The sequence below is a fragment of the Engraulis encrasicolus genome, chromosome 19 (genome assembly GCF_034702125.1).
Source record: "Engraulis encrasicolus isolate BLACKSEA-1 chromosome 19, IST_EnEncr_1.0, whole genome shotgun sequence".
NCBI classification, from domain to species: Eukaryota; Metazoa; Chordata; class Actinopteri; order Clupeiformes; family Engraulidae; genus Engraulis; species Engraulis encrasicolus.
Window position 1 is genome coordinate 10,041,693 of NC_085875.1, and position 22,549 is coordinate 10,064,241.

Consider the following 22,549-nt stretch of genomic DNA (forward strand, 5'->3'; position numbering starts at 1 on the left):
TAAACGGAAGAGGAGCCGTGGGGGAAACTGTAAGATGTAAGATATGGTTCCCTGAATGCCCAGAGTTGCCCTCCGAGACCCAGCGTTACTCGATCTTATTGCCCTCATTGAGCTGGTACAGAGTGGAGAAGCAGGGCTTGGGGTTGGGTGACAGTTGGAAAGCGTGAGGTAAGGCTACATTGCCAGACAGGTGTGTGTGTGGGGGGGGGGAGCTGATAACCAGCTTTGCCAATGATAGGAAGGAGAAACAAATAGCCGAGGAGGAGGAGGAGAAGTTGAAACAAAACGGAACCATGGACTGAGGCCAGTAGAGGCAGATGCATGAAGGAATGAGGGCTGATATCATTCCGGTTTTGAATATTTAAAACAGATCTGGTCTCAATGTGAAACTGGCGCATGGACACTGACATTTCATTGTACAGTGAGTAAGTACATGTCAACGGATCCCTTTGAATATGCGAATGACTGAAAGGGAAGAAGCGATAGTCAGCATATCGCAGGCTCGATGAAGCGAATCCAGTGAATGATGGACATGTTCTTGGCATTAGTGGCGGCACAAAGACCTACCTGCCATTAAACACAATAGGCCTGACCGCAGGCAGGGCAAGCACTGCAGTTATACACAGTATTGACCCAAGGCATCGCAGTGGTTTAATCACATGCATTATGCACAAACTCACAACCACTTATTTAATACAGAGGAATGGCAGGAGACCAGGGGAGTATTCCAAAAACCTGACTCACTAGTAAACCAGGTTAAGTTAACCTTCAGGAGTGGTAAGTCTGAGGGCTGCCCCCTTGCATGGGTGAGGCATAAATGCAATTTCGTTGTGTGCAGTGTGCAGAGTGCTGTGTCACAATGACAATGGGAGTTGGAGTTTCCCAATGGGCTTTCACTTTTCACTTTCATCAACTAGAAAACCTGCAGTCTTCATTATCCTAGTTCACTAATATCACCAGGGGGTATTCCAATAATCTGGTTAAGTGATAAACCCAGTCAAGTTAATAAAAAGTTAGTTGTAAACCTGCTAATAGATACAGTAGCGGCCCACATATAGTTGAGAAAATTAGAGATGTACCGGATCCTGATTTTTAGGATCCTGACGGATACCGGATCCACTGCTTAAGATCCTGCCGGATCCGGAACCGGATACCGGATCCTACGAAAGGGTTGGAACACATAGCCTACTCAAGCACGGGGGCCCTTTTTATCACGTTGTCTCAAACTATTTTGACTGAAAAGCCTCGGCTACCGGATCGGGGATCCTGGAACCGGATCCTGTGAAAAACCCTATTATCCTGCCGGATCTGGAACCGGATCTTGGATCCTGTGCATCTCTAGAGAAAATGAGGCTCTTCTATTAGACAATTTACCACAGTCTCAAAGTGAACGTAACCTGGTGTACTACTGAGCCAGGTCCTTGGAATACTCCCCAGGGCAGTCGACAACAACAACACAAAAATAAAATAGATCAATAAACTGACTCACCTGGACAATGACTTGGGCTGGACATTGAACACCAGCAGCTCATTGCTGTGGGCCTGTTGAAATAATGAGATCATCAAGGGGGTATTATTGCCCAGTCAATTCAGTCAGGGCACAGACGTACATTCAAGACAACAGTAAGACGAGTCTGTTTGACAGTCCGACTGCTTGTAGTCCATTCAATTATTTATTTCCTGGGTAATTCATCTCAAACTCTGCATTCAACACAACCCTAGAGTTCATACTGAGGGAAAGGTAGTGCTAGATATAATGGAATAATAGAATAGAATAATGGAGGGATTAACTGCAGGAAAAACTCATCATTAACGGCTTTCCCTTAAAATTACGAATTTGTGACCTTCGCTTGACAAGAACAGGTTCTCATCAAAAGCCTTGTAAGCCTCTAAATGTTAGTTATGGTATTATATAATGGTAACCAGTGATTGAAAACATTTACAGTACATAAGAAATGTAAAAGAAATAGGGAAATCTGAAATCTTGCAATCTTGTAGAATGTATTTTATGGATTTTTCAGGTCCAAGGGTTCCAGTTAAGAGATGAGTGAGACATACAGCTATGGAAAAAAAAATGGAGTGACCACTTTGAAATTTTCAGGTTTTCTGATTTTACTAGCAAAATCAGAAAAGCATTTCATAGTGAACATTTCGAAGCTGTCTCTCAATTTTTTTCTGCGGCTGTAGTAATAGTGATAGTAAATACAATCAGTGTTGTACTCACTGCTCTCTCCCAGGATTATAGGTATAGAGAAGCAGTGACTGCAAGCATTTGGGATGTTCTTCCATCTGGCAATGTTGTAGAAAGCCTTTTAGATGGATTTTCACAGACTTCCTGGATTAGACTTCCTAGAGTTATAGAGATGGTGAATATGACCAGTGATGTACTCACGGCTCTCTCCCGGGATAAAAGGTTGTTGGCACATCCACCAAACACAAACACCTCACCCTCGGGGCTGTGGCACGCCGTATGCCAGAGTCTGGACAGGGCACAAACAGAAACCAGATCTTAATCACCCATTACAAACCACGTACAGTACCTGACGAAGCACTTCTCCACTCTACTCAACTCACAAGACAGGCATAAGAGCTACGGCAGAACTAGGATCAGATTTCTGTCTAAAATAGTGACGGGGACATGAAACATTTCACAAGTCATTATAATGAATGTAGGCCTACGTGGAAAAGATATTACAGTAGTTTTAACTGGAGAGAAGACAACGGAGCAGCACAGATGCAATTCTTTTCTTCTTTTGAAGTGCTGATGGATTCGGTCAATTAGCACAGCACTCTTTCCTAGCTTTAGCTTAGTGTTTCTCGAACAGGGGCTCTACAGCCCCCCAGGGGGCGTTCTGTCAAGAAGAGTTGAGAACCACTAATTTAGCTGATGTAAGTATTAATACATATGGTCTGCGGGTACCTGGGCTGGTCGTTATACTTGTGCTTGAAGGGCTTCCATTCATTCTTGCTGATGCAGTATAGCCAAGCATCACCTGCAGGGAAAACAATTCACAACAATACCTTCAGTATGAATACTTTATAAATATACAGTATTACATCAACCTCTAGGCCCAAAGCCAGAGAGAGAACCCACATTGGCATACACCCACAGGGTTTACCAAAACTGAATGTCTTATTTTTCACTGAAACATTATGATATATAAAAAAAACATCTGTTATACTGCGGTGTGTACTCACTGAGTGTCTGCCTGCTTGTGGTGAAGCCTCCAAATAAGAATATGCGGTCATTGGATACAGGGGTGAACGAGTGCCAGGAGCGTCCATCTGGACCGTTCTGGGGTACAGACCTAGACATGGAGAACAGCATGGAATACATAGTAGTGTTACTGCTAGCTGGGTTAAAGACATGATTCTTAAGCAAAGATAATAACAAACTAAATTGGTGTGTGTGTGTGTGTGTGTGTGTGTGTGTGTGTAAAGAAATATTAATCTGAAAGCAAGTTTGGGCTCTTCTAATGTTGTTTACTTGTCTTAAATCCTATCGAAGACTTACATCTCACTCCATTCCCAAGTGTCCAGATTGATGTAGTAGAGGTCATTCAAGCGGTAGTTCTGGATAAACAACACAAATCATCAATATGGCCAATGCTAACACAAGGGTGGCGTTTATATTAGAGTGCTGCAGCCACGCATGACCCACAAGCCACAGTTAACCAATGGCCCTTCACACCTCAATACACTTAATCAGATAATCTACCATCAGCAAATCACTAAAAGTGCACTGAAGCCCACACCCATTAAACAAAGAGGATGCATACGCACACACTGAGAGACTACATTAAAAGTAATCCCTTTCCCACACACAACTGACAATAAATAAAACGTGATAATATGAATAAATTAATGAATATATTTGGTTATTTTGATGTAAAACATGGGACAGCAGCTGAACCATACATTAAAAGAAATAAATAGCCTGGGATAACACAAAAAAGCCCAAAGGCTTATTTCCATTGTGGTCCTTAGCTGGTACATGGATACATACTGAATATACTTTTTTTTGACCAATAAAGCAAGAAAGTCTATTTATTAGACATTCTACCCAATTTCCAACCATGTCCCTTTCAACTCACTCACCATGTATCGACCCCCAAACACGTATCCCCGGTTACCGACAGTAGCGCAGGCATGGGCCGCCCTGGGAGAAGGGGTAGTGCCCTGAATAATGGGCGAGAGATAAGGAAGGTCAGCCATCAATTATTTAACCAGGCGTAGATCTTTTACACACACACATCTGAACAGGTCAGCAGTCACGGGGTCAGGAAATAGTTGTCAGATACAACTACACTAGAGACTAGAGTCATGACTTATCCATCAGGGGATGCCAAGAGCCTGATGTACAGACTTGCCGCATGCAGGCGCGATGCGATTCAAGCGACACAGTGCAGCAGCAAGCGATACGAGCGATTGAAACTGTCGCGCGAATCACCTCTAGTCTCCAGAATCGCTTTTGTTGCACGACTCAAAACAAAGTCAATTACTTCCGTCACTCGCCTCGCTCATGTCGCGCTTGATCTATTTGTGCGGTTATAGTGTGTCACTAACTGACACATTTGAGAGATACAACCTGGGGCTTACCGTTGTGATGGGCTGACTCCACGTCAGCGTTTCCAGATCCAGAACGTGGACGTGGTTATTCCAACCGCGCGCTATATGATTGCCCTGTAGGGGGGGAAAAACACACAGACAACACCTATAACTACCAAACTAGGGACTTTGACGTGCTGTATATTCTAACACTTGGTGTATCTCAATATTCACCATGATGAAGGAAGTCTCGTCAAATTCAAAGATCCCTCGATGACCCTCTTGTGCAAAGTAGCCGTAGCCTCCAAAAAACACCAAGCTGTGGATAGACACAGAGAACAAAAAATAACTATATAATTAAGTATAATAAAACTAAAATCAACCAATATGCCACTTCAAAGGCATTTCCCCTTCAGCATATGGCAACACGACTTCTTCCAGTATCCTGATGTACTCAAACTGATCCATGATGCCTGGTATGCGGTAAATAGGACCAACGCCGTAGTACAAAAAACATCCCAAGTGTGTAATGTAATACGTATGTGTAATAGAGTGTAAAATGAAGGTAAGTTAGAAGGGAGAAAGCAACAACCTGCATAGTGCATACTATGCATAACATGGGAACAGTACCTATTCTTGTACACCCAACAGCCCAATTTGTCTTTGCAAGTGGGGGCCAGGCCTTTCAGGTTGCCCATTTTCTCCCAGCACAGCAGGGGTGACCTGAGGGGAAGCCGATACACCTGAGGAGGAGGAGGAGGAGGAGGAGGAGGAGGAGGAGGAGGGAAAGAGGGCAGCACATGAGAGGAGTCGCATAGTTAGGACAAGCACTGCTGAGCTCTCCAATACAAAGTGCAGTAACAACGCCAACATTGAAACTGAGGAATAGACCTTCAATGTAACGGTATTAGGTTGGATATTGTAGTTGTTGCAAATTTGACAGATATATCTCCACAATGTGACACATTTGGACCATAAGGCTTTGTCACAAGATAAAAAGTGTTAGGAGGACCATTTTCAGTCTACACTCAATTTTGAGAAAATATGTAGTTACTGCACTTTGCCTTTGTATGGCAGAATACGGCATGCCACAAGCAAAGGCAGGACTGTGACAGGTCAGGGTTAAAGATAATACCAGGAGAACAAGTCCTGATGAAAAAAATGCACCCCTTTGAACAAAATTAACTTCATGATCAGTCCTGTGCATGTCCATGTCTTTGTATGAAACGCAAATTCAATTTCCTTGTATGGCCTGTGCATACCGGTATATAGAAACTGAAAATAAAGTTGACATGACTTCATTTTTAGTTTGTATACAAGTGCTTCTGATGTGCTTAACATAAACAATCAATCATTACTAAAATGCAATTTGTATCTGGTCACACATTGCGATGAGTGTAACTTCCTAAGTACAGTAAGTACGGTATAACTTACTAAGTTGGTGTTTCCATTGGTGTGGTGTCCACCAAAGACATAAAGCACGCCGTCCACACACACGCCACAGCTGCCTGACATTGCGGCGGGCAATTCGCCCCCTGCTAGCTGCATCTTCCTGCAAAGACACAACTTCATCAGATTTAAAAGGGCTTTAAAAAGACACACACACACACACACACACACACGTGCAGTTTGAACTTAAATCAAGTTAGGTAACAGAGCCGATGAGCCTTTGCTTGTGAAATACTTGCCATGTTTCAGTCTCCATATTGTAGATCCATATTTCACAATGGGGCAAGTAGAGTTCAAATGATCCAGTGGCCTCAGCATTCTGATGGAGAGGAACATTAAATACAACCACATAAGCATTGCATTGTGACCTAGGTCAAATAGCCATCTTAATATTCTCTGAACATTACCGACTTGGAGAACATAACAGTACAGTTTCCTTGAATCAGAAGAGGAATGCAAAAAAATGGCAAATAGTGCCATTAAGCCTTACTTGGAATACCTTATAACCTCCCCACACATACATGTAGTTTCCGTCCACTACTGCAATGTGGCCACTGCGCTCTGACGGGGCATGGACGTTTGAAGGGTGCGTGTGTGTGTCCACCTCAGCCTCGTCCTCTCCTTCCTCCTCGTCCCATACAATCCAGTCATCTTCATCCCTCTCCGAGTCCTCATCATCATCAGGCCCTCCTCTCCTGGGCACCACGTCGGGCAAACCTCCGTCCTCCATCTCCGCCATGCCAGTCCTGGGAGGCAAAGAAATTGTTTTTCAGGACCATCATTGCCCCTCAGTCAAGAGCCTACTACTGCCTGTCCCCTGACAGCCTTTCCGATTCCCAATGCTACAAGTGCCAATATTCTTTATCTTTCCAAACAACATCCAATTAGCAAAGGTATGGCGCGATGGTTAGGTCAACGACACACTTTTCTCAGTTTTGCCCCACAAACAATACCGATTTCGATAAATGTGACACATGTATTGCAGACGTTCGATCAAACATAAGTATGCAGCGAGAAACACAGTTTGGGATTGCTAGCATGGGGCGTTTCAGGGATCAAAACAAATGCACATGTCAGCATGTCAACAAGAACACAGCTCGCACCATTCTGTTTATAAACACCTGGTGTGCTGTTGTAACACTTATGCACCAGCATATCTTAAAATTGCAATGTTCTTACCGTTTAAGTCGACGAAACACCCAACAATTTGTGCTAATGCTGATAACGTGAACTGGTTGCGTTCCTAGGCAGCAAATAACCGCTTCTCTTGGACCTAGCTATTGCTAATGGTATTGTACATTTTACATGTCTACCGACATTGTCTGCACGTTATTATATTATCCCTAAATAAAACGTAAAAGCAACCCTTACTATTCTAAATATTTTTTTTATCAACCCGGTCCGTAGCAACACAAACTGTTAACAACACCAGAAGAGATTAGCAAAGTGTGTGCAGCCAGCTACAGGCCAGACCGGAAGTGAGCGGTAGCTACACGGATTAGCCATTTTTGTAAGGTCAAGAGCAACATAATTTGCATGAGAAGTACCACTGGGGAAAATGTTTGGCTTCTCCTAAACCCATATTTTTTTTAATCATATTTAACTTAACTATATGCGAAAAGACCCACCATATGTAAAATATCACCAGCAACATTATTTTTTATTGGTGTAGAGATTGCTCAGAACTTTTAATGTGAAAACTAGTATAACCCAGCCATACATGTATCATGCACAATGGACTGTGTAGCACAGAGGGAAAAATGACAGACATGCACATTTCTTTCATGAGGTTTATGACTAAGAGAGTTAATTTATGTTCACCAAATCATCAGTTTGGGATCATCCCCAGTTCAAAGCACACACATCACACCAATCACATGTACAGACAAAACAAGTCGAATTCATCTTCTTTATTGAGAGTAACAATAAAAGAATTGCAGAGATGATCAAGATTAAGAACACTTAAGAAAAGACAACCACACAATATATTACAAAGAAGTGTACAGCTATAGAAGATCACAATGCCGAAGTTCTTGTGTTGTCTGCTAGAGTCCTTGAAGTTTGCTGTAAAGAGAGAAAAATGCAAATGATGGTGAAAAAATCCTTTTGGGAATAATAAAAGCTATCTATCTATCTATCTATCTATCTATCTATCTATCTGCAACAGTTTACAAACATTTTTAACGAAAAGATTTAAGAATGAGCAGATCTGGATGTGGCAGACAAAGCCTATTGCCGCATACTGTAAAAATTACAAGGGTCTTCGAAGAACCCTCAGTTGCCATTGTGGGGGAAAACATAAATGTTTCTGATGAACCTACAGCTGCTTGGAAGGTTTTCTAAAGGGTTCGTCAGAGAGCTTTAAAAGGTTCCTCCACAGTCGCAAACTAAAGAACCCCTAAAGGTTGTTTGAGGAACTCACTTTGGAAGAACACATAAGGATCTTCAGAGATCTAATGGGGTTCCTCTGGGAACTTTTGTGTTCCCCATAAACAAGCTTAGTTTTTTGAGGAACCTTCCAATTTTTACAGTGCATAGTAGCGTAGTGATGTTGTACCTGTCCTCTGCTGATTTATTGGATGGGTAGTACACCTTAAATGTGAAGCCACTCCTTGGAAAAGATCCCTGAAATGAAATGGTTGAAATGTATGGATTAATCATCAAATAAAATGTATGCCTTACTGTAATGGGATGGGACACTGTAAAGCAAAACATATGTGAATGCAAAAAATAGCAGGGATTAATTGTTTTCATTTATTTTCAATACATGTTTAAGGTGGCATTTTTAATCACTTTAGCTATACTGCACCAAAACCACTATTCTCTTCATGCAAACAACATACCGGATTGATACACAGACAGTCCGTGTTGGTGATGTTGAAAGGGTCGTATTTGTCGGCAAAGACAATGACGTCTGGCACTGGGTACACTCGGAGCGCATAGTCATATGCCCAATACACTGGGCTGACGTACAAGGGCAAGGAACTCAGGTGGCCTTGACACAAGATGGTCTTCACAAACTGGATTTCAAAACACAAAGAAAAGCATGACATGACGATCATAAAATGTCCATCTTCCATATACAGAAATATGACTATCCAGCTAACCCACTGAGGGTACATCAGAGCAGGAGAGCAACGTTCAATTCAAAAGTGAAGCAACCATACTCTCATTGATCTAATTTATAAAATTGCAGAAACACATTGAGATTTTTTTGGTTTGCTGCCATTGAAGGGCAAGCAAGGGCTTGAAATTCTGGTAAATCAGAATCATGAAAAATAAGTAGGAATTCCTCTGTGTGCGGATTTTCTTTTCTTTTCTTCAGTTCTACCTTGTTGAGGCCTGGACCTATTCAAATATTTTCGTATCAGTTTACGTGTAAACACGAGAAGTGGATAGAAATAAAAACTACATTGTGACCGGTGTGTATTGGCACCCTAAATGGGACATAATTAACCCACCGCAAAAAAATGGTGCTGAATATCTGAGCCCTTTTTAAGAAAAGCTGCCCTCCGCCTATAAAACCCAAATATCTCAGCTTCTGAAGCACACAAAAATATGCACTAAGGTGCATTTAAACAGTTAGACCCTCATCTTCCATTAGAATGTGTTAATTCATCTCAAACAAACAAAGATTTTTAATAAAGTTGTCTCAAATCTCATGAGCCTGAATGTTGCGGAATGCAGCTCCAGGCGCCAGGGCCAATGTTGCGCAACGCAACATCAGGCATCAATGGGGTAAAGCCAGAGTTTTGAAATGCACATTCTCAAACTCTGTTTACATATTTAGGTCAAAACCAATGACCAAATTTTCAAAAATATCCATACACATGTAAACCAGCTTCTCAGACTATTTGGACATGTGTGATTGACACATGACAGTTTGCTTGGTGTCCATTATTACTCACATGGTTGGGAATGTCAAGACTGCCACTGGGCATGCGAACACAATTCCTGCACATTTTGTTGACGAGGTCTTCTCTGATCACCACAATCTCCTGGCTGCAGTACTGTATCCTGAAGAGAAGAACAACATCATTAGCCCTGTCTAACAATTCAGTCAAACTTAAAAACTTCTCTAACGTCATTTATTTCACCAAGATGTTTATGACACCTTCATCAGGGTCATTTTACACACAGACACAGACACAGAGACACACACACACCTCATTCAGGGTTGCACTGAAGTACTCTTGATTGAACCAAAGTTCATTTTGGGATCCATCAAGGTTTAGGTGATTTGGTGGTTATGAGCATTCTAACTCATCAGAAATGACACCCCATTGAAAATGAATGGAAGGTCATGTAAGGGGATTTCTGGCAAATTAGAATGCCCATAACACCAAAGCACCAAAACGTGGTATGGAAATCTACAGGGTATAATGAAGAGGGAAGTGTGGGTCACCAGATCAAAAAAAAAAAGCTGACAGCAAAGCATCAAGGATATCCGGGCTTCCATAACTCTCATGCAATGCCACTGCTATTGACTTCAATGTTAAACACAGTAAGGTCGGCAGTCTTACCCATGATTGCGGTTTTGAGTAATGAACTAGGCTGGAGTTTTTAAAAGCTTCAGGAATCATTTGCTGGTGCTTAGAGTTAATTTGTTGATTCAGATTATTAGGTTAATAGCTCGTTTACAGAACCTTTTCATGATATGCTAATTTTTTTAGATAGGAATTTTGGGTTTTCATGAGCTGTATGCCAAAATCATCAGTATTAAAACAATAAAAGACCTAAAATGTTTTGGTTGGTGTGTAATGAATGTTTCATTTTTATCATTACATTATGGAAAAGAATGAACTTTATGACAATATGCAATTTTTTTGAGAAGGACCTGTAGTTGAAAATGGAAATGTGGGATGGTTGAAGTGTCACTAGTGAAGTTGAAGTGTTGATTGAAGTGTCACTAGTGTTAAAGGCAAGGCTGTGTGCTACCTGCATGGGTTGGTTGTGAACACTGAGAAAGGCACTCGCTGTCTGAACTCCTCTGTGATGTGTTCTGCCAAGGGGGGTCTGTGGGCAGTCAACATACATTCACAAGATGAGACAAAGCAAGAAGCATACATTATCATCGAGGCATACATCAAGAAAATGTTTCAATGTTATCATTCCTCTCTGCCACAAAATGCTAAACGTAGCTGAGCGTTCTACGATTTCAGCTTCCATGCTCAGTCACATTTCCAGATATCCTGCAACACTTACAAGACCAATGGTTAAGATATTCAAGACAGCCAAAACGGACTTGTGAAGCACTCTCACCTTGGCAGTATTGCACTGGGGCCAGGGTCCTCAGGTCCAGGCACAAACACAAATCTGCTACTGCAGTTTCACAAAAAAAAAATACTGTCAGGAAAATGTAGTATGCAGGCCTAATTAGCAAAAAAGTAAGATAACTGGGCAAGGGTCAGAGAAATACAGAGCTACGACATGAAAAGCAACAAAACAGGCGCAGATTTATCAAAACAACACTGAAGCGCTGTTAACGTACTTGTTGTGGATGTTGGGGTATTCACAGATCACATCAGCAAGAGCCTTCAACGATTCTAAAAGTATGAAGAACATAACTGGTAAGAAAAGCAGTTTTTGCCAGAGAAAAATAAAAACAAATAGTGTTTTGAATGATATATATTATGACTAGAGATGCACCGGATCCTGATTTTTAGGATCCAGCCGGATACCGGATCCACTGCTTAAGATCCTGCCGGATCCGGAACCGGATACCGGATCCTACCAAAGGGTTGAAACACATAGCCTACTCGCACACGTGGGCCCTTTCTATTACGTTGGCTCAAACTATTTTAGACTCATTGGCTTAATGCCACACTGCCTGCAACGGCCGCTTCCAAAGGGATTTCACTCGTGGATACCGGATCCACTGCTTAAGATCCTGCCGGACCTGGATCCTGTGAAAAACCCTATTATCCTGCCGGATCCGGATCTTGGATTCGGTGCATCTCTAATTATGACATAAGAGCACTTTAATGGGCGTACCTTTGAGTGACTTGATCTGGTTTTTGCCGTACGGGGCTGAGGAGAAGTTCCCACAGAAGATGAAGCAGGTGGGGGGCATAGCCGAGTATCCTACATGAGAGAAGAAGTTTAACAAGTTAACATGGTCACAATCATAGATAGAGCACTACAGTAGATGTTGCCTTGAATAGCCGTGTCGATTGGAACGAAGGTCTCATTTTGAGTGTCTCAAATAGAATTTGATCCTCAACCTTTTTTAAACAAATGCCCATGGACCTCAGTCTAAGCCTTCCAATGCGCCTTTAAAGTCGTCATAAGCCTACCAACGCCCCTCTTAGTATTAAAAAATAAAATGGACTAATGCCCCCCATATGGCAACCAAGCTCCACCCCCATCAGCTGTATCCTTCTCAATGCCCCCCTGCCCTGGAGCTCCTCAACGCCCCCCTGGGGACCTGTAGAGCCCCCGTTGAGAAACATTCTATCGTTTCTATCATTATGCTGCTTGAATCTAGCCTGGTCCTGACCATCCCATAATACTACCATTTCATTTCGTATTCATGGTCTGGCATTTGTTTGCTCTGAAGCGATTGTAGGAAGCAGGAAGTTTGCACTCAGTTATGGTTTGAAATTATTGGACACCTCTCACCCAATCGCTGGCAGTTACTCAACAACAACATAGCGCAGATGTGTACATCATTGTCACGAGCGTCCTCCCCCTTTCGCCCCCACGTGGGGGGCGTATTCGCTTAATGGCTGTTTTCTGGGGGGGGGGCGTTGCGAAATTCTACTGCTCCAGGCACTCCACAGAGAAGCACGGCCAGACTACCGTAGTGGAGCCAATCCTTTGGCGAAAGTACGTAGGATGGCTCGCGAGGCTAGCTTGAATCCATATCAACTGGTGACAAGGCCATACATGAGTAATCCTGTAGGAGGCGGTAAAGTATTTTCTGATAGTGTGAAAAGCGGGAAACCTGTTCAAAGGCGATGGCGCCCAATGCCGGCCATGCAAAAGGCCTGTTCTTTTTCCATGCCCTGAAAAAATACAATATTTCAAAGCAAAAGAAAAAGCATATGGCACCTGTAAACATTGTGTGGATCTTCTCCAGAACCTCAACGTTGTCCAGCCACAGGTCGGACACGATGACAAACATGGCGTCTTCATTCTCTTCCTCCAGTTGCTTCAGTTTAGCAGAGGCTTTCACTGAGGTGGTGGAGGGGCCTCCAAAAAAGTTGATGTTCCCATAATAGGCTCTGTGGACAAAGGTACAAGTAAGTATAGGATTAGCAAAATAACCTCACACGCCAAATGAATACAGAGCTTCCCTATTATGCAAACAGATGGTTGGATGACAACAAGTAGTAATAAAATGTGCTGGGGCCTATACTAAGGGCCCTTCTCAAAACCTAGTGCAGTGCATTTCCAAGTGTATCAGCCTAATTAGTCACGCCCTGTGATTGGATACTCTTTGGTGAACTCTACGGAATATCCAATCACTGTGGGTGACTAATTAGGCTGATACACTTGGAAGTGCACTGCACTAGGTTTTGAGAAAAGCCCTAAGAAGCTGGTTCAGGAGTGCTGATCTAATACTTCTATTAGATAGATGATTTACCTCTTAACCTAACCTGGTTTACTCCTGAACCAGCTTCTTAGTATAGGCCCCTGCTCTGCTTACCTTGTTGTGGAGGAAGGTTCAGTTGGTGGAAACCCAAAAGCGTTGACATGAAAGACTGAGTCCTCATACCACCCTGCATGCAATTGTAAAAAGGTAGGTTAGTGAGTTTCTGTGCTGTTACACTTAACAACAAATTGAATATATCTTCACTTGAGAAAAAGGAAAAACATAAGGGTCGCTTTACCTTCGGCAAGAACAAAGCAGGACTCTGTGTAGAGGCCGCTGTGGAACTGGTGAGGAAAAGTTAAGGGGGGAAAACACTAGATAGTCTCACTGGGAAAGCCCTATTATCATTGTGACAGACACACTATGAAATTGCATTCATGCCTCAACCGTGCAAGGGGGCAGCCCAACTGGCACCCTAAGGGGGCAGTGCGACACTGACAGTAGCATGCTTGGGGTACCTCAGTCTGGAGGAGGATGGGGGACAACTGACTACGCATCACAAGATGTAGAAGAACCTTAACATGTCATACAAACAAGTTCAACAAAAGCTACAGCCTGGCAAAGGATATTGCTTTTGATATGTTCAGCTGTATTGTGCCACTTGGATCTTCGAGATAGTACTTGCCCTGGAGACAGAGAAGAAGCATCAGACAGTGTCTACGAAGATGGCGAAGTGTGTCATAGCAATGATGGTATTAATGTCCGAAAACTAACTTCTATTTACCTCCTTTAGTTGTGTTATCATGCCAAGGACAATGACCTCTCCGAGCTTACTTGTACTTCCCAGCAGAGCCTCCACAGTTTTCAGCTATGGGTCAAGTGAATCATAATTAGTCAAGTCAAGTCAAGTAGGTTTTATTGTCAATTTCTTTACATGCACTGGTCATACAAAGAATTTGAAATTACATTTCTTGCTTTCCCATACAGACATAGACTAATTAAGGTAAGGACATAGACAGTATAGACATAGACAGTACTTATACATGGACTTAAGACAGTATGGACATAGACAGTGCTCATACAGACATTTAAAGTGCAAGACTGGACAACAGAAGACTTGTAGAGGACATACATTAAGAGGTATTTGTTGTGTTTTTGTGCTTTTCCTAAAAAAAAGTCCTTTATAGCGTTCTGACATGGTAATAGTAGCATTTTGAAGAAAATAAATATAAAAAGGTCTGTCAAGTACACCAGCAGCAGTGTGTGTGTGTGTGTGTGTGTGTGTGTGTGTGTGTGTGTGTGTGTGTGTGTGTGTGTGTGTGTGTATGTGTTTAGTGCAGGTAGAAGGTGCGGTGTGCGTCTTGTGTGTGTGTTCGTGTGTCTGTGTGTGTGTGTGTGTGTGTGTGTGTGTGTGTGTGTGTGTGTGTGTGTGTGTGTGTGTGTGTGTGTCAGTGTGTGTATGTTGGGTTTAGTGCAGAAAGTGCAGTGTGCTTGTGTGTGTGTGTGTGTGTGTGTGTGTGTGTGTGTGCATGTTTTGAGTTAGTGCAGGTTGAAAGTTCAGTCACAAGTATAGTAGTGCAGGTGGAATGTTCAGTCGCAGATATGGTGGTGGGGGATGGGGAGGGGGGGTTGTCAGTGGCCTTGCTGGCTAGAGGCTGACAGTGGGGGGGGGGGGGGGGGTTGTCAGTGGCCTTGCTGGCTAGAGGCTGACAGTGGAGGGAGAGTGGGTTGAGTGTTCAGCATCTTGATCGCTTGGTGCATTGTGCTGCTCGCCAGCCGGGTGGTACGGGAACGGAGGCGCCTGTACCTCTTTCCAGAGGGCAGGAGGCTGAACAGTTTGTGTGCAGGGTGGCTTGTGTCTTTGATGATCATCAGTGCTTTCCGGGTGAGGCGTGTGGTGTAAATGTCCTGCAGGGAGGGGAGTGGTACTCCAATGATCTTCTTCGCTGTGTTCACAACACGCTGGAGTGTCTTCCTGTTTTTCTCCGTGCAGCTTCCTCCCCACACTGTGATGCAGTTGGACACGACGCTCTCTATGGTTCCTCTGTAGAATGTTGTCATGATGGAGGGTGTAGCACTTGCCTTCTTTAGTTTGCGCAGGAAGTAGAGACGCTGATGGGCCTTCTTCGCCAGTGATGTAGTGTTGGTGGTCCAAGAGAGGTCGTCGCTGATGTGCACTCCAAGGAACTTGGTGCTGCTCACTCTCTCCACAGCATCGCCGTCGATGGTCAGTGGTGGCAGTTGTTTTTGGACCCTTTGGAAGTTGACAACAATCTCCTTGGTCTTGTTGACATTCAGCAGGAGGTTGTTGTCTTTGCACCATCTGGCCAGCAGGTCTACTTCTTCTCTGTAGTGAGTCTCATCGCCCTTGGTGATGAGGCCCACCAGTGTTGTATCATCCGCAAACTTCACTAGATGGTTAGTGCTGTGGGTCGTTGTGCAGTCGTGTGTCAGCAGCGTGAACAGCAGGGGGCTGAGAACACAGCCTTGCGGAGCCCCCGTGCTCAGGGTCAGGGTGCTCGAGGTGTTGTTCCCTACCCGTACTGCTTGTGGTCTTTGCATCAGGAAGTCCAGCAGCCAGCAGACAGGGTGTTTGTCGTTCAATCATTGTGTCATGTGTCATAATTATGTCATATTGCTACATTGGTACTATGTTTACACAATAACTGCTAGTGCTAACGTGGTTACCTGGAACTTATTTCTGCTTTCGTCAGGAGCTGAACCAATGACAGGTGGGGTGAAGAGCTCGTGCCTGTGAGTGCGCTGTAACAAAACATTACCACCACAACTTAGAAACATCACAGGACTGTTCCACGCAAGAAAAACAATTCTGACTAAATTCCAATAACTTGCACTGCATGGGATTAAAATTATTTCTCAGGAGATACAATATAACAATAACATTTTTGCATGGATAATTCTCCAGTCTAGAACATGAAGTGGTTTGAAATGTGCAAAAAAGATAAAAGGTAGTATTAATGCAGTTCTTAACAAACGGGAATATTGTTTATCTATTATGGAAAACCGTTCAATTTTTTTGTATTTTGGTGTACATTAATTATTCAATTATTTATTTTGTTGTTTTGCTATACTTTTTCCTCCAACTTGCAGTGGACCGCCTAGCACCCCTACAAAAACCACTGGCCTAGATTACTGGATAGAATTTTTTTGAGAGATAATTAAAAAGGGAAAGCGCGCTGTGGGGACTGACCTGTTGCAGGATGGTATAGCGTTCTCTGAAGAGTTCAGCTTTATCTTTGGCCAGGCCACACAGGCCAGGGGATGGGTGAGATGTCATGTTCAGACTGTCACAGAAACACAAAGCCCAATATTGTACTGAATGAACGCATACAAATAATCCATACACTTACATAGTTTACAGAGACTTACAGTAAGTACGTAATTAAGTATATTTCAATAGAGTGTACTTGTACAGTTTAAATGTGAAAAGTGCTTTATAGAACACAACAGGTGGATTAAGAACTCACGGTACAAATTTCTTCCTCTCCGCACTGTAAATGAATCTGGGAACATCAAAGGCTCCAATGATGTTGAACACATTGTCTCTAAAAGTAAACAAAGCAAAGTGAACAGTTTATAAACAAAATAGTGCCTTGCATAATAGAGGACAGTATCAGGTTATGTTACTGGTGCATGCAAACTTACATTGTTTCATCACATGACTGACTGCAGTCCTGCACAGCTATCTCCACCACTGACAGCTCAATCATGCTCGAGGACACTGCGTGAAGAGACAGAGTGTAAACAGACAACAAATGCTGGTATTTCTGTAAACACAAAAAGTGGGCCCACTTACGGGGTTGCTTTTCCACAGCATCCAATATGCGCTCAATGACATCATTCAAATCTGCCTCACGGACAGACTCCAGGACCTCCAGCAAATATTTACTGGCTTCCCTAAGAAAACACATTACAGTGGTTAACAACCAGCGTCAGGCGCAAAGAACATAGACCTATCTGGATATCATGATAAAGTAGATTTGGACAGATTGAATAGCCCTACAAGCAACTCTAGTGGTGGAAATGGATTTCTTTAGCTAAACGTGATTTTATTTTATGACAGAGACGTGCGGTCAGGGTAGGCAGGGTAGGCAGTGCCTACCCTGGGATAAATGTCTTAAAAATAAAAACTAACACGTGTTTAAAAAAATATTCTTCAGAGTTCACATAGGCCTACACAACAATAACATTGATTCAGCATAAATTATGAGCTGTTTAAAGTACAGTATACACAGGACAACGATCAAAAACCTAAGTAATCGCACGAAGCAAAGCGCTCAGGCTTGGGCAGGTTTGCCGTGGCACGCGCAGTCCCGCTGGTAGCAGAGACAGGCTGAAAGCAGAGCTTTCGAATGCCAGCCAGGCAGCCCGGTAAGGCTCGCTTTTCCTCTGCCTACCCTGCCTTCAATGCTGTCAATGTAGAAGTTTGCGCATGCGTATTAAGTTGTCACATAGCTTGTCAATGGGACTAAAAGCAGAGCCTTTACTCTGTGGCGGGAGTATGTGAGCCAATCACAGCGCCCAAAATGAAAAAATTGTTACAATTCAGGTAGTAGCCAATTTCTGCCCTACAGGCAGCTATGATAGCAACAACTAGCAAGGCAAGGCTTGTTCAAATCTCTAGCCGTATCGGAAAGAAAACATGGCAGTCTTTGGCTTTTTGTCTTTATTATTTTTAAAAATGCCGAGAAGTAGCAAGAACGACGGTTCAAGTGACAGACAGCTGAGCCGTTTGCAATTGCTGCATTGTGGAAATATTCAACATCAGATGGGTAGCAGCTTCAAGTAGTTTGCACTGGGACAAAATGTCTTCATCATGTCAACCACCCCGGGCTTTTAATGGAACTAGCTTGCATGAAAAACACAGCCTACTTGTGATTCTGCTTTAAGGTAAGATTCATCTAATTATTATGCTGCGGGTAGCCTTTTAACATGAACATGCTCAAGTTTGTTCGTGGTGCCTTTTGTTGTCACCGTTTGTCAGGGTGTTGACATTGAAGATTGGTTGTGCGGTGGTGGACATGAATAGACCGTGTGTGTGTTATTATCGAGCGAGATTGTGTTTTTTTGAGCGTACGCCATGACTCCATTTCCCTAATTTATTATGATGATGACTACGCAATGCGTGAGTTGTGTGGAGCCTGTTAGCAAGTGCAGCTGCGTTCTTTTGAAGTGCGCGGTGTGCGAGTTGAGATCAACGTGGAACAGGACGATTGACTGGGGATGGTTTCTCGGAGTGCTTCCGCACTCACAAATTGACTTTATTTGAAACACCTTGCACAACCGTAGCTGAAGTGTTTGAGAATACTACATACCTGCCGACCATTACGCATTTTGTGTAGCAGATACGGATTTTGACATCAAACTACGGCGCTGTCACTTCAAAATACGGGAAAAACCAATAGCAAAGTGTGTTCAATGGCCCTTATAAATTGCTCTGTAGACTTGCAACCAGACAGAGCCGTAGACATGGCTCTGCTTGCAATTGTCTCGCGCTGGCCTTTCCATTGGCCAGCAACGTGTGGGGGGGAATATTGACCAATCAGCGCGCTAGTTTGGATGTCTTCATTTGTTGTACTGCGCTCACTGACTTGAATACTCAGTGGCTGCGCTCCTCTCGAGTCGAGGCATCAGCTGCCGATAGAAAGTTTGCTCCGAAATCACACAAGCAGAGAGACTGGTTAATGTACTCCTATAATCTCTGAAACAAGTGTCCTCCTCCTGTCATCATGTATTATCCATCTTGGTACTGTCGCTGTAGTTTTACAAGTGAGCACCGTCAAAATCACCGTTTCAAAGGTAAATGGACTTTGACAAAGGTAGCCTGTATGGGAATAGTGAATTGCGTCCAGTTGCTAAATCCGTAAACTTATGAAAATAAATAAAGGCCGAGGTCTGTCGTAATGATTCACCCAATGTTTCGCCGTATTTGACGGCAATATGTTGTTGCTTGTTTTGATATTGGACCGAAACGAGATTACTTCCGAATGAGCAAATGTGTCGATGACCGCGCTATAAACTAGCAGATTAGCAGCAAACTAAATTCGGTTTCCCTTTGCGCCGGATCATTTTAACTCGGGAAAATAAAGCGATAGTTCTAACGGTTGTGCTCGGAGTAGGTCTACATCCGTAACCTACCATGACACCGTATAGGAATACTGTTCCCCCCCCTTAGTCATGGCCCATTCTGTGAACAGGTGTAACAGGTCGTGCGTCATACCAAAATATGCATCACTCCACGACTACTATCCGTAATCACTTATGGCAATCTATTAATAAAATCAATTCTATCATATATGTGCCGAACAGTGAACAATAGCCAACTCATGACGGCAGATGAGGGTAGATAGGCCTACTATTATGCAGAGAAGTGAAAAAAGAAGCGATGCCCCTCAAGTTACTGTGGAAGTTCCAAGAGCAGTGGCCATTAGCCCCGTCCCTCAGTAGAGCCACTACATGACGCATTTTGTACTGAATGAATGCTGAAAGTGTGATTTTGATGTTAGCCCCCAAGGTAATAACATTAACCTGATATTATCCTAGCTTAGATAACACTTGTCTTTATCTTTTTCTCTACTGCTGATGCTTCTTCACAGTAGGTGACAACATCACCATTTATTAATATTGTGGGAGATGATGTAAGAATCATCACAATTCAACTTTTTGTTCATAAAAATCACTGAAATGCCTCTGTATTTTATAATCAAATTATACATTTTCCTACATGTACCTTCTACAGCCAAAAAAAGTAATCAGCAAATGCCTCAATTTCATACTCAATTCCAGCTCCTTAACACCCCCCAAGTGACCAAATGCTCTGTTTGGCTGGTACATAGCCACTTAGGCCTAGGCCCACTAGCCAGACTGGTGGTATGTTGATATTATGGTGATATGGTGATATTAATTTAGAGGCCTGAATTCCAGCACACTATATTATAGCATTTTATTGGTGTTATGGTGTGAAACAAAAAAAAACATCTTTCATGAATGTTTATTAAATTATGGTAGTTCAAAGTACTGTGAAGAGCAAGATAAACTATTTGCCAGATACACGGGATGTTAGGCTAAAATGCATTAAAATGCAGGAAATTGCATCTAAGAAAAGCATTTTTTTCTGGGGGAGGACCCCCCTGCCTAAATGAAGTGTCTCATATCTTCCCTGTTGACATTTGGCAACCCTAGGTGTAGGGCAGACTATGCAAAACAAAGTAGCCTCTCAGATGGGCCCGCTGGCGACCCCGTAGCGTTGCCATGCCAAGTTGTTGCGCCGTGAATTGCAGCGCCGCGATAAGTTGCTACTCAAAAAAAATGTTAAAGGTTGGCAGGTATGATACTATCACGCACAAGGATGAGTCTCAGAAGTGGTTTCGTTGGTTTACTCGATACTGTCTGAATGCACGGGTCATGTTTGCAAGCAACCCGCCCCCTTGCCTACTTTCCTTCTTGTCTGTGAGTGTTTGATTATCAGCACAAAACGCGGCAGTGAGGCAGGAGCTGTTACCTAGGTTGGTTTATTGCTAAATGTAAATCGTTTCCCCCTCACATGCTATGGTGTGATTCACAGTTGGTGAACTAGACATTTTATCTTCAAAAGTAGGCTACACTGTGCCACCCTCCATCCATGTGAAACGCCCTGGCATTTGCAACAGAATAAACAGAAGAGCAACAAAATCAACTGCTAAAGCCAAAAGTTAAAGCTTTTCCCCCAAAATGTTGTAGCTTTCTAAATTATTATTGTAAAATGTAGGCCTACAGGTCCTTAAAGGTGTACAAAGTATGGGTCCTGGAGCTATTTTGGCAATTTGGCAAAACAAATAACTGTAGCTGGCCTTTTCAAGAAATTGAAATTATGTTTTCACTTATTGTTTCAGATTTAGGTCTACTGACAATGTCTAAATAGTGTAGCCTATTTACTTATTTAGTTATTAGAGCTGTGGTGGTTAAGCACTGATGGCATCTTATAGCCTACTTTATATTTACAGTATTTAGAGAAACATAGGCCTACTAATTTGTTGCACATTAAAGAAAATATCTCAGCATGTTTATGTGAAATAGGCCTATTTGCCTATTCAAACCCATACCTTGTGGCATAAGGCCCCCCTCTCTCTCACACACACACCCACACACACCCACACACACACACACACACACAGACACACACACACACACACACATACACACACACACACACACACACACACACACACACACATTTGTAAAAGTTTTTAGCTGATAGTGACTCTCCAGATTTGGTTAAAATGCAGGAAATTGCATCTAAGAAATACATTTTTTTCTGGGGGAGGACCGAACCCACCGTTAATATATATATATATAAATAGATATATATTCTATATTTACTGCCTACCCTACCATACCCTTCACTGCACGTCACTGTTTTATGATGAATGTTGTACTACTTTGCCACAAAGTATATGCGTTGCATCTTTATCTTGAGATAATAAAGATTTTCAGAGCATTGCATTATTTTGTCAATAATAACAACAGCGCTGATCGCCATATGACATGATGACATGGAGCACGGACTTTCTGGCAGCAAATAAACTGGCATATCAAAGAAACATTAGTTCACAGATGGACACGTATTGAATCAACATTTAGTCAAAAGTTCACGTACGGTCGGAGCATTAGTCCCCTCATTTTGAACCCCGAGGAAACTTTAGTCTTCACTTTCCGTACATCCATCTTCTGCTTTAACTGTTGGCGCTAAATTTGGACTTCCGCCTCTTTGCAAACGTTTCCGCCAGAACCACAAAGATATTTTCGTGAGTAGAGATGATGCAGTAGTACAGCGTCACCATACAGAAAAATCCAAACCATCTCTGCTGAAAAAGGCATGGATGGTAGGTAGGTGTTCAGGAAAACAAACCACACTAGCAGTAAAAATGTCCATTAGCTATGTGTTAAAATAATAATAATAATAATAATTATATATATATATATATATATAATGCACATTTGAAGCATCTGCCTACG

General features: G+C 42.7%; 2 protein-coding genes across 3 annotated transcripts in view; both read right to left on the minus strand.

The window, feature by feature from the left end:
• Nucleotides 1-7,460, minus strand: part of klhdc2 (kelch domain containing 2) — a 10,223-nt gene extending 2,763 nt beyond the window's left edge. Inside the window, exons 1-13 of one of the 2 annotated variants that reach the window (XM_063183623.1) lie at nt 7,177-7,460; nt 6,497-6,743; nt 6,237-6,316; nt 5,983-6,100; nt 5,179-5,291; nt 4,783-4,867; nt 4,600-4,683; nt 4,099-4,179; nt 3,515-3,573; nt 3,199-3,308; nt 2,921-2,993; nt 2,393-2,480; nt 1,490-1,542 (exon numbers count right to left, since the gene is read on the minus strand). In XM_063183623.1, coding sequence (XP_063039693.1) covers nt 1,490-1,542; nt 2,393-2,480; nt 2,921-2,993; nt 3,199-3,308; nt 3,515-3,573; nt 4,099-4,179; nt 4,600-4,683; nt 4,783-4,867; nt 5,179-5,291; nt 5,983-6,100; nt 6,237-6,316; nt 6,497-6,736 — 1,184 coding nt within the window. In that variant the 5' untranslated portion in view covers nt 6,737-6,743; nt 7,177-7,460. Of the gene's footprint in view, nt 1-1,489; nt 1,543-2,392; nt 2,481-2,920; nt 2,994-3,198; nt 3,309-3,514; nt 3,574-4,098; nt 4,180-4,599; nt 4,684-4,782; nt 4,868-5,178; nt 5,292-5,982; nt 6,101-6,236; nt 6,317-6,487; nt 6,744-7,176 lie in introns of both variants that reach the window. The other variant, XM_063183622.1, reaches the window with a different exon arrangement.
• A 432-nt stretch (nt 7,461-7,892) lies between these two features.
• On the minus strand, nt 7,893-22,306 carry pole2 (polymerase (DNA directed), epsilon 2). The gene is made up of 19 exons (XM_063183626.1): nt 22,191-22,306; nt 17,352-17,452; nt 17,201-17,276; nt 17,023-17,100; nt 16,746-16,839; nt 16,223-16,297; nt 14,319-14,402; nt 14,164-14,220; nt 13,833-13,881; nt 13,649-13,721; nt 13,051-13,223; nt 11,992-12,081; nt 11,489-11,543; nt 11,260-11,319; nt 10,936-11,013; nt 9,906-10,014; nt 8,841-9,017; nt 8,555-8,622; nt 7,893-8,061 (listed from the first exon to the last, which is right to left on the minus strand). The coding sequence occupies exons 1-19, from the start codon at nt 22,256-22,258 to the stop codon at nt 8,043-8,045; spliced, it is 1,584 nt and encodes a 527-aa protein (XP_063039696.1). The 5' UTR covers nt 22,259-22,306; the 3' UTR covers nt 7,893-8,042.
• Nucleotides 22,307-22,549: the final 243 nt, after the last annotated feature.